Source organism: Molothrus ater, chromosome 7, assembly GCF_012460135.2.
Source record: "Molothrus ater isolate BHLD 08-10-18 breed brown headed cowbird chromosome 7, BPBGC_Mater_1.1, whole genome shotgun sequence".
Lineage (NCBI taxonomy): Eukaryota > Metazoa > Chordata > Aves > Passeriformes > Icteridae > Molothrus > Molothrus ater.
The window spans coordinates 1,056,305-1,073,843 of NC_050484.2; the positions used below are offsets into that span (position 1 = coordinate 1,056,305).

Below are 17,539 nucleotides of genomic sequence, written 5' to 3' on the forward strand. Positions count from 1 at the left end.
AAGTAGAGGGAAAGAAATTGCACAGAAATGCACCACAGTATTTGTAACAGACATATTACAGTTAGTGAGACCATTTATCTCCACTCAGTACTTCTACAATTAAAAAAAAATTCTCAACACATGATCTGAACGCTGAGTATTTAGAAAAGAATGTAAATGAAACTTCCAACACTCCTAGCTTTACTGTGAGTACAACAGCAAAGAAAACTCACTGATTTACCCTGAAATCCTGTGAACTGTGCTTTCTGCTCACAAACACTTAATGCTTCAAGTTCCTAACCCCTGGTATCATATCTTCAACATAAAAGGTGAAAATTGTAAGGATGATTGTTCAGCAATGCTGAGAATCTTTCACTAAAGCTTTGTAACTTGTGATGCAAATTTAACGTGTACTAAAAACCTGAAGACATGAACCCTGTGTTTTTCACTGCAGTACAAGATGACATTTCTGAAAAGCTGGTGATGTATGTATGTTCTGAGCAGGGTTACTGCTCTGACTGGGCTCTATCTGCACTCATCCATTATCAGACTACTCAAACACCTCAGTATCAGGGCAGCCAGCAAAAAGGAAGCATTAGGACAACATGAGAAGGCTGATCTAGGCTGGCCTGTTAGTTTATTTTTTCATTCAATTAAATTTCCTGATAAATGTTTCCATGGAAAGTTTAGATTGGCAGAATTCTCATCTCCACAGCACTCTGTGGCTTCCCAGAGTCACTGACAGAGGGAATCAACTACAGAACCCTCTGATTTTGTAGAAGGGAAGAGAGATTGACCTACTTGGGACTCAAGCATTCATGAACTTGGGGATAAATCATCATTTTCCACAAAATTCAAGCTACCCAATGCAAAACTTAATTGTGTATTTTGGCCAACAGTTACTCCTCTAAGTGCTGCAATTATCTCACCATTAAGGGATTACCACAGTCACACATTAATTACAAAATGACTTAGATTACACCATACAAAGTAGCCAACACCGGAGCAGCATTAGCATTACTTGACTTCAGGAACACGCTCCTGATTTCACTCAAACCTAGGATCCAGATTTTCCAAGTTAGAGAAATTCTTTGTTCTCCACTACAGGGGGTGTTGAGATGGTAACAAACTGTAACTTTCACTCACAAGTCTAGCAGACAACCTGACCATCCTACAAAAAAACAACAACTCTGCATGGTCGAGGTTAATCAAACATTTGGAATGAAGACTAGATTTCCTTTCCTTAACGTGGTTTGGGTTGGAAGGACCTTCTCTCCCAGAGAAACAGGTTCCAGTTTGTTAGGGCCTGGAAGTTATTTTACACTGAGGTGTTCAGCAGCAAGTTTCTGTGCAGCATCCTACCCTGCTCTGCTCCTTGAGGAAAAGCACATTTAGGTGTAAGACAGCAATTCACCAAACAGAGCCCAGAGCCCTCCACCAGCCCACCAGCTCTACAGCAGCAAATTAAATTAAATATCACAGGCTCACCCACTCTTCAACTACGCTCTCAGAGGGCCGTGAAGATCTGCATCTGTTTTTAGCAAGTTTATATTCTGCTGCTCAACTTTACCACAAGTCTTGCACATTTCTAGTATTATTTTCAGCTAAATCCAACCTGGGAATCAAGCAGCACATCACCTCATTTTGAATTGAAGTTGAATGGAGGTTGTAGTAACTCTAAGGCACAAAGGAGCAGAGTAATATAATCCTCAGGTTACAGACTATGCTTACCTGACTAGCGTAAAGAGGCTTTACTCTGTGGGGGTTTAAAAAGAATTAAAAGAAAAGCTTAATTCCCCCCCACCCAAATCACTCTCAGCATCTTTATTTATTATTAATCAGGTCTCATCTGCTCAATACATCATTTCCATAAGATTAGCAAGCAGCCACATGTTATAAGAAGACAACAAATTCTGAGTCCTTTTCTCAACGTAAAGCTTCCACCTCCTCAAGAGTAAACAAAGAGCAGAAGCTCAAACAGTTTATTGTCTTTTATGCAAGTCAGCCCCTGGATGAAAAACATGTTACAGAGAACAGATCTGATTTTCAATCTCAGTTATTTCCATCTTGTACCACAATTTGTCATTAGCCCTCATCTATTCCTTCTTAGAAATACTCCCCATCACCTCCCACTTGAATGCAACAGAAATACAAGTAATTTGATTTACTGCTCTTTTAAAGGAATTAACACACTGGGTTTCATTTTAAACAGGTAAAAGTTAACTCCAAATTAATACATTTGCTGACAAGTGGATGTAGGATCCAAATTAAACAAGTGCCAAGCAGTTAAAAATATTTGCTTTTACATCAGCTGCTCATTATCACATAGCACATATAAATGTCTAAATACAGAAATTGGTCTGAAAGTTGGCAATCACAGGGACCAGAAGCAGAAGTGGATCCAGCAAATCCCTTCACAACATGCAAGCACACTAAAGTGATAATCCAGAAGCCTTCAAAATTCTCTCAAGTTATGTCATTTTAGTTCCTATCTCAAAGTCTCCCAGAACAGCTGTTTGTCCTTGACTATTACAAGAATTTGGCTTCTTTTTGCTTCCAGAAGCCAACAGCCTGCAAGCACTCAAGAAGTTTGGGAGAGTAAAAGCAATGTACACTGAAGCTGCTGCATTCCAGCCACCACCTATGTTCAATGGCCCGTTTGTCCTGCTTGGAGGCAAACTCTGAGCAAAAAATGCTCCTTGCAAGTGAGGAAACCACTCACTATCCCACAGCTCAAGTATATACAGCTATCTTGACCATTCAAATCCATTTTTACAGCTCCACAGGAATTACTTATAAGCTATTACAGCTAGAAATCAAATCTCACACACTCTCCCCATGATGGTCACATCCCTCAGCAGCATCAGAGCTTCCACTTGCCCACATTCCCGAGGACATCAAACCAAACTGAGCTCTCCATACACAGCTCCCAGGCTTTCAAGTCCATTGCTCTTCCCTCAGGTGTTTTGGGTTGCAGACAGACACATCTGCATGTACATTTTTAGCAATTGATTCAAGCTCCAGGGCCAGCAGCAAGCACACTGAGCTTTCAGTTCCCTCTGCTCAATGTGGAATTGCTCCTGCAGTAGCTTGGCCACAGCACCCAGAACACAAAACCCACCGTGGATGCCAAGAGATGAGCCACTGTCACTACTACAGAGGCAACATTTTCCAGATGCTTACTGTACTATCTCCTAAGACTCAGGTTTTACATTCTGCTTGAAAAACTGGACTAAAATTAGTCTTGTCTAATTCTTTGCTTTTTTATTATTTGAGTCTGTATAGGATGGTAATACAACAACAATTTGGCTATACACAATCTGGAGGACAGTTCATAATCAGTATTATCCTGTTGCCATCACTGCTGCTTTTCTAGACCTTTATCTGAATTTCAATCAGGTATCTTCAAGTTCAAGCCCACTACACTTGTTCTTGATTTTAGTTTTTAACTCCTGAATGTGTAGGAAGTGCCTGTTACACCCACAGGTAACAATTTTCCTCAATCCAGAGGTGATCCTCAGAGCAGACCCATCACACAAGCCAAGGACCCAAGAATGATTATAACAGAAACCAACCCAAACAGTCACAGGGTAGCAGAGGGTTTTTCTGGCACTCTGTAGTGTTCTCCTCACACTATTCCCAGTGAAACCTGCACCTTAATCCCTGTCCAGGAAATATATTACCCTGAGGACAATAAATGTCCAGTGTCTGCTGGCATACCTAGCTAGGAACAGCCTTTTTATTGATGGCATCAAGTTCACAGAGGCAAACAAGAGACAGATGCTGAAATAACAGACACTGTTCATTCTCAGGAAGAACACAGAATTACACAACTGTGTTCACTGCTGTTTGTAGCAGCTTGTTATTTTGGATTATTTTTTTTTTACTTACATCCTCAATGATCTTATTTGAATAAGATCTAATCCCATCTGTAATTGTAATTTATCCATATTTCATTTGCCTAATGTGGCATCACTCACCAGCTTTTATCAAATATCACCACTTACCTAGCAGGCAATATTTCCACCTACTGAGTAGAGAAACAGTACGAGAACTACACAAAACCAGCTGCAGAATGTCAGGCAAGGAGAAGAAATGTCTCCACGTTGCATGGTAACACAGGTTCCTCTGACAGCACCTTCCACTGGAATTCGGGAATACCAGACAACTTCTAAAACACTCCAGTGCTGCTTTCCTCCAAGATGATGGCATTTGTATTCAAGCTTCTAGCAGGTAGCTGGTTCAGCCTGAGTACACCACCTTATTTACATATTAATTTAAAAAATAATCATCCAAAACACCAGCAGTAGTTAGCTGCGTCCCTACAAATTCTGACAAAATTCATTTTCCCCATTTATCAACCAAGATTTTAAAAAGCTATTGGCCTACTTAGCAAATCAAGGGATATAAATGTGAGCTTTAATTTTAATAACATGTCATTACCTAACAACAAGTAATCCCTAAAGGGACATATTTGCACTTTTTAGGTCACTGAGGTATTTTGCCTCTTGCTGTTGACAGGCTATATTCAAATCACAGCCAAACACCTGTATTTAAATGCTTTTTGCTTCCAAATTGACTAATTTCTTTCAGCTGTCTGTAATCTCATTTCAGTGCTTGCTGTGAGAGCAAGCCAGTCAGGCTCAAATTAGAAAATTTGATATGATTGAAGTGTCTAAATCACCTTGAAATATTAAGTTTGAGATAGATTAATGCTCATTTTGTCAAACACCCACTTTAATCCAATATGTTACAGAAGCACAGCAATCCTCCCCATTCACACAGAGCAGCCTGTACAATTCTCAGTCTGAAGAATCAGCTCCCTCCTGAAACAGCTCTTGCCTTATTTAAGAAAAGGTAAAAGTCATCTCTTTAGACTACTGCATTCCATAATCTAACATCAGGATTTTCCCTATCAGCCTGGAAATACAAAATCTCTCTGGTTTATATTAAACTTCATTGGTTTACACAGCAAAATAGTCAAAGCACATATCCTCTACCAGAATCACAGCCAAAATACCTTCATTATCCCAACACTGCATGAATATCTCCATTTTATCTTCCTTATGCTTTCCCACTGCAGTTTTTGCTGCACTGACATCAGCACCACCACCTCAAAAGGCACACTGTGTTTTCCACTACATAAAGCTGCACAGACAGACATGCTCTGCCTTCACCATATAGATAACACACAAAAACTATTACCACATAGATGATGGCAATTTTCCAGCTTAAAGGGGAGGGGAAGCATGTTCTGGAATATTTTTTCAGCTGTTGTTTAAATCCCACAAAGAACAACAACGAGACTACATGAAAGCCACTGAATTTCTCATTTAACATTACAGTGACTAAAATGGACCAGCACTTGAATTCAGCATTTAAAGCAAAACAATTGTTTACATTTGTCTGCAGACCAGTTTTAAAACACATGTAATGCTCCATCCTAAAAGCTTTTGTCAGATAATTTGGAGAGGAGTAGCAAGTGAGCAATTAGTACATGCAGTTCACATCAACTACCACGCCAATTACCACCATAAATCAAACCAGCATCACTCTGACTGAAGCCTATTATGCGGGAAGCAAGATGTTCCTGCAAGCAAAATATTCCCAGAGAAGTGATGTCTTCCTGGAAGGCACCTAGGGCTCCTGAGCTCAGCTCCAATCCCACTTTTATCAGCTCTCAGGCAGCTATCCAGGCAGGTGTCTGCTGTAGGTACTGATCACCTGGCACCCAATACCCACACCCATCCTCCCCCGGTACTCAGCCCAGCCTTTGCTGTGCCCAACCCTACCTAAAGTTCATTTTCAAATAAGCCAACAGCCAGATCCTTCCATCCATTAACTGATGTACTGTTGTACATCCAGATGCTCTAAAATGCCACAGCCTCATAGCGGGGAGGCATTTTTGAGGCTTAATTAATGCAGGTTAAAATTAGACTCTTATTTTGCATGAGAAAAATAATGAAAGGGGACTAAATGGATGAGTTGCCTCAGGGTATAGGAATCGTTTTCCTCAGCTTGTTTCTGCTCCTCCTTGCTTTCATTTACTCAGCTCCAAGGGTGGAACTACAGCTTGCCATTCAAGTAGCAGAACTGCCATGGGAAAATGATAAACCACCCCAGCAAGGTCCCACCTGCACTCAGGCTGCAGCTACAGACTTTGCTGTATTCAGAACATACCAGCACAATTGTCAATTCTTACAGTCTCATCATCCATCATTCATGTCACCACCCTGTGCAGGGGCTCAGAAGCTGGCCCAGGGACTCCCAGAGATCTTTCAACCCCAAGCCTGAACAGCAATCCAAAACTGATTTTAGGCAGGAAAACTATTACTTGGCTTTATTCACAGTGGAAAGAAAATAATCCTATTAATTCTTTAGCATGTATTGAAAATATGAACAAAGCTTTACTACAAAAGCACTTTAAACTCTGCTACATCATTGATTTTATGTTCATGACAGCAATGGTACATTATTTTCCTTCATTGTCATTATTTATTAGATTTGATAGTTGACAATTGCACCCTTGGCAGCACAAGCAATAACACCTTCTGGCCAGAAACAGAGGTAGTGCAATTGATGAGAAAGTGATTTTTATTATCAGAATCCTCACAATCAAATACTCACATCTCTTAAGACTTTCCAAGCTATCATTCTAGTTTTAGTGCTCAACAGTGATCCAAATCAGAGATTTACAGCCCATCTTTTTCTCTCTCCATACCTCCTCCATAACCTGCCTCCCACAGCAGTAGATATTAAGCTGTATGTCACTTCAGAGATAGTAAGTGCCTATCTCTGACTTTTGATTCTTTCTTACCAGGCCAAATTTGTCATGTCACATCACCTCACCTAAATATAAACACCTACTAGGCCTCTCCATGAGCTGTACTATGTCTGTAACAGTTTACTATGACCTAATATTAATTAATGTTTTCTCTTTCCACATCGGGAACAACTCAGTCACTGAAGCCTAACTCAGACCATTACATAAAATTTACAAAAGAAAAGACATCAATATTCTAACCTAGGAATCCAATGGCAGCTCAATTGCTCCCTCTTACTATTCCAGCATTACTAAATGGATGAAATGAGTTTCCAAGAGATCCTTTGCACCCTGCAGTCAGATCAACTTTTTGAAAGCAACACAGGTAATTTCTTAGGCCAAGTCTACAACAAGAAGTGCCATTGGTTCCTGCCATAAATTGGCTTTATGGATTTCTTGCCTGCATTCATGTGCTACAGCTGCCACAGGAAGGCTGAGGGATGACCTGATTTTTGCCTTGGAGACATGAAAATTACTATAAACGTTCAAGCCACCTCAAGCAATTTCACTGAATGAGTAATTCTGACTGTAGCAGTACAGAAAGCAGGTGGGGAAAGGACCATTCCATCAACTGGTACCTGCTAACCTAGTTCAGAGCAGCAGATTTAAACTGCAAAGCCACAATCATTTTTATGCTGTGAGAACCCTCCTAGATCCTTTCCACATAATTCTAAAACTACCCTCCCTAAGTTTCTAGGCAAGCCTACTTAAGATTGTTTCCTGGACCTGGACATGGATTTCAACTTCATGTTTATCAATCCATCCACAGCCTTAAAACATTTCAATCTCCTTCCTCACCTCCCTAGTTATGGAGCATTTCCCTGAGTTTGGCTGGTGTATCTTTGAGGAAATTCACTGCTGGATGAAAAACAGCAGCTGTCCAAACACTGTCTGATCTTGCACAGCAAGGCCACCCTCCAGAACCACAGAATCTCCTGAGCTGGAATAATCCTGATCCACAAGGATCATTGATCCAACCCCTGTCCCTGCACAGACAGCCCAACAATCCCACCCTGTGAATCCCCGAGAGCAGTGTCCAAACCCTCCTGGAGCTCTGGCAGCCTGGGGCTGTGCCCATTCCCTGGGGAGCCTGGGCAGTGCCAGCACCCTCTGGGGGAAGAACCTTTTCCTAAAATCTGACCCAAACATCCCCAATGCAGCTTCGTGCTGTTAGAGATGCTCTAACAAAGGGTTCCACAGATACTGGGGGAGAATTTAGGGGGGGGGGGGAAGAAAAACAGGAGAAGTAACATCTCTTCAACACTAAAACTTACAAGTCCAAGATGATTCCAACCAGGCAGAAAATTCCTCATTTGTCCACTGGCCATCTCTAAATTCACGTGCCAGGCACCGAGCTGGGATGTTGCCCAAGTGATGCAAACAGCTCCTGGCACACAAGGGGTTAACTCAGACACAGCAGCACTTGCCAGGTTAAATAGGATCCATTTAAATGATTGCTGTCTGGGCATTCCAGTGCCATGCTTTTAGCATATTTCCTCTGGAGAGCACAGTTGCTGTGATACCAAAAAGACAGGCGTCCTGGCTGCTGTCCTGAGCATGAGAAGCTCAAACAAAGATAAGGATCTCTCACATTCGAACCTGCTGTATCTGTATAACCCAGTCCTGATGCTACAAAACCCTGCCACAGTGACTGCCTGGCTGTGTCATTCCTCCCTCTGGTTAGGGAACTGGAGAAGGCAGTTGTAAATTATAGAGACAGTGGGAGAATTAATAAGGAATTTACTAAAAGGAACAACTTCTGTGGTTTTAGTTTAATAGAAAATGTAAGCACTACCAAGTTGAGGTTTTGAGTTAAGTCATGTTGAGCATTGATTTGGTTTAAGCTATAAACAGTTTCTCAATCCCTTTAAGCAATGAAAAAAAAATGAAAATTTAAGCTTCTCACAGACAAACACAAAGCAATACACACAAAGCTATAGATTCAATTCCAGTGCTCCCCAGAGTCTCTTTGCTTGCCTGTATCTTTCTTTGGGATAAAAGGGGAAATTACCAAACAAAGTAACTGCCTCATCATTGGGTTTACATTCATTATCCAACCATGTAAACTAGTGAAGCTACAAAGGAAACACTGAAATTACATCTTTCACACAGATCAACCCTGTGGTTTTAGCTCTGGCTTCCTGAAGTGGTTAAGTGAAGCTTCTTTAAGCAGTAAGAAAGAAAAGTGAAAGAAAAGTCATTCTCTGGTTTAGAAATGCACCACTATCTTAACACCCTGTCATCTGTACCACTATGCAGGCTCCAAATAGATTAGTCAGGATCCTGAAATTGCATTAATGAGGCTGAATCTGCACATACTGATTAAGTAACACATCTGCTTCTACCCACTTAAGAAAAAAATGATTAAATACTTCCAGAGGGCTTTGGAATTGCCAGCTGCCCACAATGGACTCACCACCACCAAGAAAACCTGACATCCTCACCATTTCCCCCTTGGGACTAAGATTTAAAACAAACTTTCTAAGAAATCACAGATGCCTGGTAGCCAAAATACATGTAAGTGAGACATTACCTTATTTCTAACATGGATCACAAGATTTATGCTGCATTTATAACCTTAGCACAATTACAAGAGAATCACAATTAACTGCAAACAACTTCAGATCAAAACCTTCTAGGAAGTGGTTGAAAAGTCTCTCCTTAGAGACACTAGGTTAAAATCACCCTCCTTTTCAGTCTCCATTGGTACAGAAATCACAGAAGTCAAACATCAAAAATCAGCAGCATCCCAACTTGTCCACATCTGGCACTGCCTTTGCTCTGTTTCATGGTGTGAGGACAGGCAGGTACACAAAAGAGAAGCTGAGCCACAGTTCTCCCTCAGTACAGGTGACTCAAAGTACAAACAGTGCTTGAAGGCAGTCAAGGACAAAAACTAATATAACAGAAGACAAATCTCTTACTGCCAGAGACATCAGGATTATCAAAACTATTGAATATACCACTTGCTGTCTCAGAACAGAAAACTTTATCCACTGTAGATTACTAAGCAATCATTTTGGATTTGTTCCACAACTGATATAAAGCCGTGCGTACGAAGGTCACACAAAAAACCCCTCACATAAAAACTAACAATTGCAGAAAGGGATGTTTGAAATGCACTGTCAGCAAAAGGTCACACAGTTGAGATGCAACTGAGTTCTGAGATTTTTCTGGAGCTTACATTACCTTTTCTTCAAAGATTTGCTAAAAATATCAACACTACCATTCACCTTGCTCATTGGTAAGGACAAAACCAATCCCAGTGGTGACACAGTGGAGAACAGAGTATTCCTGAAGTCTGGGGAGTTGTTCAACTGCCTGACACTACTCCAAGCCTCTCTCATTAGCCAAAAAGCATGTGGGATTTTTTAATTTCACTTACAAACATACTGCAGCCTTACAGTTATAACTGCATCCCTTAAATATTAGCAATTAATGACATAACTGAGGGGGGGATACAAAGTTTCACAGCATGATCAAAGAAACAAACATATTCCTTCAGGTGGCAAAGTTAAGGCTAAGCCCACGGCTGCTTCAAGTGCTGGAAAAGAAGCACTTCTCCTAATTGGAAGATAAGTCCTGTGAAGACACTTAGCTTGAGCACCGGTGTCACCTCCCGGAAACCACAACAGCCATTTGTTAGTGCTCAGTACAATGCAGAACACAAACACAGCAACCCAGCTTCCCAAGTGTTTCCTTTTCCCAAGAGCCCGAGCTGAGCAAAAGCCAATCCAATGTCCTGTCTGCTGCACTGCCGAGTGCCCCTCTCGGGGAGCAGGACTCATCTGCCAATTTAAATAGAAATAAAAACAGTGGTATGTATACACAGCAGCACGAACCCTTGTATCAGCATTATTGCCTGCTGCTTTCAACTAATCCCCCAAAGCAAACGGTGGGAGAAGGCCCGGCACACTCCCTGAAAACTCCAAAGCCTCACTACACGTTTGCTCCACCAACATCAGCTGATCCACAGCAGGTCTCCTTTTGTGCCCCGGGGAAAGAAGTTATCCTCAGCAGTTAATGGTTTAAGGCTTTCCTCCTGATCTGGAAGCCTTCTGCGCTTGCTCAAAAGCAGCTGATATTTAATCATGCAGCTTTTGCAGAGAACAGCAGTGAAGCGTATAATTTAAAGCCAGAATAAGACATTCCAGGAACTTCAGACACAGCTATCAAAACTAGTTTTTAGTTTACCCCTGCAACTACAGTTAATATCACACATTTGAATCTTCTCATTTACCTACATGCTGGAGTCTGACATCTTCAGCATTAAAAAGAAATATCTTTCCATTTGCATATGAGCTACACAAACAGCAAAACATGTGCTGCATCTCACCAACTTCTTCACACTGGAGGTCTACAGACAACAAGAGTAGATCACAGAATGGTTTGGTTTGGAAGGGACCTTCAAGATCATCCAATTCCACCCCCTGCCATGGGCAGGGACTATCTCACTATCCCAGGTTGCTCCAAGCCCTGTCCAACCTGGCCTTGGACACTTCCAGGGATCCAGGGGCAGCCACAGCTGCTCTGGGCACCCTGTGCCAGGGCCTCAGCACCCTCTGAATGTTACCTTTGAGGCAGGTTAACAGCTCAGGGCACAAAGGTGCACAATCAGCAGAAAAGGGCATTAAGAGACTTGCCCCCAGCACATTGCCCTGGTTGTGACAGGAAACAATCCTCAGCCAAGCCGATGCTCACTGTGTTTGTGCAAGCTCAGAATCCACCTGGATACACTTACTCACCCGCTCTGTGGGCAGATTCCCCACACCTGAATCACCTGGATTTAATCCCCCAGCAAACCAACAAAAACAGCCCATTGCCATGCTCTGCTGTGCTCACCCAGCAATCTGAAACAAGATGGCTGTTGGGAGAATCAGATTGATCTGACAAATTACACAGTTTGAGCCAGTTCCAAGATGCAAACATAACAAAAGCTCAAGGAGGCCAATTGCTATTGTGGTTTCTAGATGCAGTTGTTTCATCAGATATCTGAGAAAGGTTTCTTCAGCTTTGGTCAGTGATACCTAAATAGCTGAACTATGCCACCATTCCCTCGATGTATTGAAATAACGGAACGAGCACCCAGAGACTCCCAGAATGGTTTGGGCTGGAAGGGACCTTAAAGCTCATCCCATTCCACCCCCTGCCACGGGCAGGGACACCTTCCACTATCCCAGGCTGCTCCAAGCCTTGTCTAAGCTGGCCTGGAACAGTTGTATTTCCCTAGAGAGAGCAATGCTTTTGCAGCACATGCATTTTTCAATCATTTGTCTCAGCCTTCAATAGCAGCAGAAGTGTTTAGACACCACTGCTGCCTCAACCCAACACTGAGTATGGCTCCTGCTGTAACATTGCTCTCAACAGACTCAATGCCAGCATCCAAGGGGCTGCAAAGTTGGAGAGCTACAACAATCAGATGCCTCTAAGGCTCAGGTACTTCAAGAGTTTTAGCTCCACCCTGAATTACTTTATTTTCAGCAAACAGTATACTTCTAAAAGTGACCAGAAGGAAAAAATTAAACAAGGTTTGTACCTTCTTCCATTTTCTCCCACCCATACACCTGCCAGTGTATCTTTGCACTGCCTCGAGCAAGTTATTTCCAATGTACAATCTCATTTCCCCTAAGACTTCAATTATTTCTTCACAATCACTTAATAATCACCATTTCAAAATTAAAATTCGCATTTACAACATGCTTTTTAAAAATTTACTTTTAACAGAAAAACTAGAAAAAAGACCACAAAATGCTCTGGAACACAGCAATTCATACCTACATGATGTCTGGTATGGTATTCTTACCAATTAAAGCAATAATTTCCCCTTAAATAAATAAATAAATAAATAAATAAATAAAAGCTACTTGAGATGCTCAACACCTGCTGCATCAGCATGTTAGTACTAAGTATATTAATATTTTTATAGACTATTAATAATGTGTACATCATCTTGGCTAAAGTGTTTTAAAGCCTTTTTATGAAGCATTAAAAATTAGATTTTTCACCATCTTTCCTTGGTTTTCCATCTTGGTAAAGTTTATAAAAATAGAGTGCTAGTCTGAGCCTGGATGGTGAGAAACTGGAACTGACATATTCAGCTGTTACCTACCCTTGCAGATCACCACACCGTGAAACCTCAGAATATTTTCAGTATCCCAAAGACCACTGAAAGCAATTCATATTTTCTCTCCCTGTTTCTAAGCACACAACATCCTTGCTATAAGGAATGTTTAATGTTGACCAAGCAGCAGTGCTGTGAACTACAGAACATGGGAAGGCAGATTTTACTATGGTAAAGTCTGTGTAACAGACTAATAATATTAATTACACCGTCATTAAAGTAATATAACAGTCTAAGTTACTGTAAAACTGATTGGCTACTTAGCATGAACTTCCTACAAAAAATACAGAACAAATGCTTTTCAACTGTTGGCTCTGCAACTGTGAGACATGCAAGAACCTGGAAGCAGCCCACTTTTATTTCAGCACCTTTATCCACTGAGGAAAAAGTCATGAAGTATTGTCACCCAGAACTGTTTTATCCAGTATCACATGTAACTTAGAATAACCCAAGGCAAGAAATCTCTGCAAAAAAGGAAGGACAAATCAATTCAGGACCCAGTTTAGCACTTGCTCCCTTCATATTAGATAGCACTCTTGCACTTGAATATAAACAACTGCTGCTGAAGGGAGAATTCGAATCTCAGATTATTTCAACAATCTTTGGTCCAGCAAGTATGTCCAGACACCCCTATGAACTCCAAATGTAAGAGGAACTCCAAATGTAAAAAGGAAGAGGGTTTACACTGCCAATAAAACCTGAAGTGCTGGAAAGACAGTGCCACTCTACATAGGAAAGAAAACTCTAGGAATCAGTAATAGGAACTCCACTGAAAGTCCCAAATTGCTTAAAATTCCAAGCATGTTCTTCTCCAGAGCTGTCAAACCTCTCTTGAGCAGGAGAGCATTAAATGAGCAGTTCAAGGAGCACATGTAGGCTGGAGTTGATGTTTAAAGCAGCCTGAACTTAACAAGACTATACTCTTCTCTTTACGGGGTACAGTTCTCCTTGCAGTGGAAGGAACTCTTCCAGGAAGTCACTTGCTATTTTCTCACAGCAGCCACATGCCAAGCACACCACAATTCCTGTCAGTGAACCTCAAGTACCCTGAGGTTAAAGGATTTTGTGATTTGGGGAGTTATCAGTACAACACTAAGCTCTTTGCAGCAAAATTGGAAGGCAACCACCACAAGCCAAATGTCTGTTTTTCCTACATGCAACAAATGGCACTACCACATGGATTTAAAAGCTGCTATCAGTGAGAAAGAGTTAGCTAAAGGAGGTTTACCCAAAAATACAGCCTGGTGGAGTTGTAATCCAAAGGGGTGAGGAGTTGTTGTTTTATCTCTAACTCTGCAACTATTCCATTTTAAAATATTTAAGAGCTAGCTGAAGAGCCCTCAGAAGACATACAATACACTCATTTTCTAGAGAAATCGTTCCCAGCTATCAGAGCTACTGCTCTCATGACTCAGTGTCCAATAAAAGTTAGACAGCAAATTATCTGTGAAGGTTTTACTCATCCTCTCAGCTCTTGAAACATGTTTTTAGACTGCTATTTTGGTTTTCAAGTCTTTTGTGATTGACAAATGAGCTGAGCCACAGTTAGGTAACAGAAATCATTAATACATGAAAAGACTATCACGAGTCACATGCTAAGGAGATAACTACATCCAGTGCTCCACATCCTCCTCCCACTTCCACACAAGCCTGGCACATCACTGGAGCCCAAGCATCTTATTCACAAACACGTTTATACCACAGAAACATGTATTAATTACCACTTGAAAAAACGCTCTGCTGCAGGCATCACGCATCCCACAGAAATCCAAACAGCAGCAGCACGGAGAAGGGGACAGTGCTTCCCACCAGATGTATTAATAAGTTTTAAACTGCTCAGGAGAGGAAAGAAAAGGCAAAGCACCCTCAGGAGGGGACAGCCCCACACCATAGTCTCAGTAGTGATGCTAAAGCACAGAATATGCACAAATCTCCAGCACACACTTGGTCAGATGTAGATGTGAGTTGGGGACTGCTCTGTAATAAGTGACAGGCACTGCCAGCCTCCCTGCTGTGCCACACAACACACTAACCCCAAAATGTTAACTGCAAGAACCAGGATTTCTGTCTATTCAAGCTCCACTGCTCCAGAGGCACACAAATAAATCTTTCAGGCAGCAATCTCAATAGCAGCTTCTCCATCGGGACGTTTTGATTGCATATCATTTAAAGAGCAGCTAGGCCACCAACACAAGACTGTTTTAGGCAGCTCTATCTCAGCTGCTGTACATCACACTCTGCTACCTTGAATCCCTTCCAAAACAGCGACAGGATACTCCAGTTGGAAAAGCACACGATGTGAAGCTCAGCAAGTTATCATGCAAAATAAGTCATAAATTTCTCCACAAAATACATATTCCTAGCCAATACCGTTTGCTCTTTTTAACTCCACCGACAGTTAAGAAAAAATATCTGCAGACTTCCCTACGCTGGTGATTTCTTTCCTTATTTTGTGCATCCTAAGCAGTTCACCTTCTGTAGTGCTCCTGCGGGGATAGATGCACATAAATCTAAGCTTAGAGGGCTGTTATCTCCATCTTGCCTCCCGACCTGTTTTTACACTACTGCACAGACCGACACCGCTCTGTAACCCAGCTGCACGTCTTGTTTACCCGCTTCACACCACCAAACCACAGCCCCACACTGTCTCCATCACATGCTGCAGGGAGCGCCGGAGAAAATTTCATTTTCCCAAACCCTTCTGCAGGCAAAGCGAGCATCACCCTTCCCACCGTACCCCAGCCCGAAGGAGCCCGCTGCTCTCCCGCACAGCAACGGCGGACGAGTAGCAGAACAACTTCTAAACCCCACAAATCCCAGCAGAGGGGCCACCCGGGGCATGCAGCGCCGAGGAAATGATGGGGACCAAGCGGGAACACCTCCTGCTCCCTGAAAACGCCAGCCACGAGGGGTGGAGGAAGGAAGGACAGGCAGCCCGGCCCCGCGAGCTGGGGGGCACGGGGAGAGGGGGAGATGGAGGGAAGTGGGGAGCAGGACCATGGGCTTGGGAGATGAGGGGGAGCAGGGCCATGGAGGAGGCGGAGCGGAGGGGACAGGGCTATTTACGGGGTGGCAATGGTAGGGGGGAAGAAGGGGAGCAGGGAGGGAAGGGTAAGAAACACAGCCATGGGCTGAGGGAGGATGGATAAACAGAGCCGTGGTCTTGGAGAAGGGACGGGGGGGGGGGGGGGATGGATAAACAGAGCCATGCGCTGGGGAAGGCTTGAGACGGAGAACAGGACTGGCGGACGCTTGGTGCGGGGGAGCAGAGCAGGGGGCTGCGGGAAGGTTTCGGGGCGCAGGGCCACGGCCTGGGGAGGCTTCGGGGGGTGCAGGGCCAGGAGTTGGCGGAGGTTTTGGGGGGTGCAGGGCCAGGGGCTGGGGGAGGTTTTGGGGGGTGCAGGGCCAGGGGCTGGGGGAGGTTTTGGGGGGTGCAGGGCCAGGGGCTGGGGGAGGTTTTGGGGGGTGCAGGGCCAGGGGCTGGGGGAGGTTTTGGGGGGTGCAGGGCCAGGGGCTGGGGGAGGTTTTGGGGGGTGCAGGGCCAGGGGCTGGGGGAGGTTTTGGGGGGTGCAGGGCCAGGGGCTGGGGGAGGTTTTGGGGGGTGCAGGGCCAGGGGCTAGGGGAGGTTTTGGGGCACCCTGCGCCGCTCGCTCCCTCTCCCGGCCGTGCCGGGGCCGCCGTCTCACCTTCGATGGCGATGACATGCTCGCGGATCTGGTTCTGCAGCACGGGCTCCTCCACCCGCTCCAGCAGCTCGTAGATGGAGTAGATGTTGGGGTGCACCGACTCGAAGCGCTGGATCTCGGCCCGGATGGCTGCCGAGTTCGCCAGCTGCTGCTGGTAGTTCATGGCGCGGCCGCTCCGCTCCGGCCCCTTCACGCCGAGACCCCCGGGCGGCGGCGGGGGCGAGCCCGGGCCGCCGCCGCCGCCTCACTCACCGGACACCCCCCCCCCCCGCCCCGTGCCGGGCCGGCAGCAGCGCCTTGGCCTCGCAGCGCGCTGTCACTTCACGACGGCGGCGGCGGGGCGGGGCAGGGCCGCCCCCGGCCCCATGGAGGGAGGGAGGAAGGACCCGCTCCCGGTCGCGGTCCTGCTCCGCCGGTCGCGGTCCCGCCGCCTCCTCAGCCCCTCACGGCTCCCGCTCCCGGTCCTGCCGCTGCCGCCGCCGCCCCCGGCGCGCGCGCCCCCCCCCAGCCAATGGCCGGGTCCCCCCGGGCAGGCGCGCGCCCCCGCAGCAGCCAATGGTCGGGGCCCCGCCGCGGCCTCGCGCCCTCCCGCGCGCTCGCCCCGCGTCCTTCCCCGCTTAGCCCCGCTTCACGCTGGCGCAGGCCACGCCCATCCCTGTGACGTCATCGCGCAGGCCCCGCACTGCCCCGCCCTCGGGCACGATGGGAAATGTAGTCCCGGAGGGAGGCGCTGAGGGAGGGTCGCGGTGGTGCCGCTCCGCGTCCCCTCAGGGACACCGGACCCTCCTCGAACCCGCCCCGATCCCGCTCTGTCGGAGAACTCGGGGCTCGTCCCCAGGAACGGCCGGCAGCGCTCACCCCGTAGGGAAGGATGGAGCCCCTCACCGTGAGTCCGGCCCCGCGGCCGCTGGAGCCCTGAAGGTGATGAAA

General features: G+C 45.0%; 1 protein-coding gene across 4 annotated transcripts in view; it reads right to left on the bottom strand.

Annotated features, from left to right (window-relative positions):
* The window catches only part of AGAP1 (ArfGAP with GTPase domain, ankyrin repeat and PH domain 1), a 327,099-nt gene extending 309,959 nt beyond the window's left edge, over window positions 1-17,140 (bottom strand). For 3 of the 4 annotated variants that reach the window (XM_054515344.1, XM_036386314.2, XM_036386313.2), the window contains exon 1: window positions 16,610-17,140. In XM_054515344.1, coding sequence (XP_054371319.1) covers window positions 16,610-16,772 — 163 coding nt within the window. In that variant the 5' untranslated portion in view covers window positions 16,773-17,140. The remainder of the gene's footprint in view (window positions 1-16,609) is intronic. The other variant, XM_036386316.2, reaches the window with a different exon arrangement.
* Between the last annotated feature and the right edge of the window lie 399 nt (window positions 17,141-17,539).